A 1,479-nucleotide genomic window follows, 5' to 3' on the forward strand; every position below is an offset into this window, starting at 1 on the left:
CGAGAGAATGCCCGAGACCTTCGAGGCGAGATCCACGACTTCGCCCAAGAATGGCCCGACCAATGAGAATGCAACTCTAGGCACAAGCCGCTATAAATACCAGCCCACAGACTTTCTTGCTACAGTCTCTTCAACCAACTCGTCCGAAGATGACCTGCGAGAAGGTCGAAACATCACGTGATACCAAGCTCAGACTTTCTCAGTCTGGAGAAAGTAACACCTCAAGGAGGCATACTCAGCCCCTTCCTTTTCAATGTATTAATGGAAAAATTAGTCACAACCACCCTACCCAATGGGGTTGAAATATTCATTTATGCAGATGATGTCTGCCTAGTCAGCACAGACAGACACAGATCTCACCAGAACATGCAAAGTGCAATAATACAAATAGAAAATAAATGCACCGACCTAGGTCTAAAAATCAATACTGCAAAGACAAAAGCAATGGCCATCAAACACAGTCTAGACCCGAATGAAATACAGCTCATAGGTGAACCCATTGAATGGGTAGACAATTTTGTGTACCTAGGAGTGAACATAAACAAGCAACTCTCCCCACGCAAAGAACTTGAAATACTCAAGCAGAAAGTCAAATGCAGACACAATGCCACGAGGAGGATCACCTCTCTACAACAGGGGGCAGTATATCACGCCCTCAGAAAATTCTACATGCAATCAATAAGGTCAACGGTTGAGTATGCCGCACCTGTTCTCACCAGTCTCTCAAGCACAGAGCAAAAGAGCCTTGAAGCAATTCAAAACACTGCCCTGCGACTCATCACAGGTGCTCCAATGTGGACTAACTTATGCATTCTGAGACATGAAACAAAATTACAGTCTCTGACATACAGAATAGACCAGAGAAACACATCCATCCTGCTAAAAACCTTAAAAAATGAAAGGAACTGTCCACTAAAAAGAGAGATAAAAAAAGTGCATTAATCTACACGAAGAACTAGACCCACCAAAGACATACGCTGGCAACCTTTTAGAAACACTAAGAAGAGTAGGCATGCAAAAGCATGCTGCTGCCATCAGAGAAGACTCTCCTCTCACTGAGTATGTAGAACCAGCACCCTGGAAACCAGAACTCTTCAATATCAACTACACAGTCCTCCCGGCAAGCAAGGAAGCATGTACCATTCAACAGCTGAAACAAGCACCACAAGATTCAATAAGGAAAACAACAGCCACAAATGAATACTTTACAGATGGATCAGTAGACCTCAGCATCCCTGCGGCGGCCGCAGGAGTCTACTCAACATCACTAAAAGGGAGCTGGAGGCTCTCAGATAATGCCTCCATTCTACAGACTGAGCTGATAGCAATCGCTAAAGCGCTAGAAGACTCACAACACAAACTAGGAAACACAACTATCCACACCGACTCGAAAGGAGCAATAAAAGCCATCACAAGAGGTAAGGCAAAAGAAAACATCAAACTCCTGACAAGTATATGGGCAATTGCCAACATCCACCA

At 44.3% G+C, this 1,479-nt stretch overlaps 1 protein-coding gene across 1 annotated transcript; it reads left to right on the plus strand.

Moving 5' to 3' along the window:
- The first annotated feature begins 261 nt into the window (after positions 1-261).
- On the plus strand, positions 262-942 carry LOC135226685 (uncharacterized). The gene has a single exon (XM_064266394.1). The coding sequence runs from the start codon at positions 262-264 to the stop codon at positions 940-942; it is 681 nt and encodes a 226-aa protein (XP_064122464.1).
- Positions 943-1,479: the final 537 nt, after the last annotated feature.

This window comes from Macrobrachium nipponense, chromosome 15, assembly GCF_015104395.2.
Source record: "Macrobrachium nipponense isolate FS-2020 chromosome 15, ASM1510439v2, whole genome shotgun sequence".
In the NCBI taxonomy this organism is placed as follows: Eukaryota; Metazoa; Arthropoda; class Malacostraca; order Decapoda; family Palaemonidae; genus Macrobrachium; species Macrobrachium nipponense.

What these genes read in the sequence shown, in the direction of transcription:
- LOC135226685 (XM_064266394.1), top strand. Translation starts at nt 262, where the DNA reads ATGGAAAAATTAGTCACAACCACCCTACCCAATGGGGTTGAAATATTC.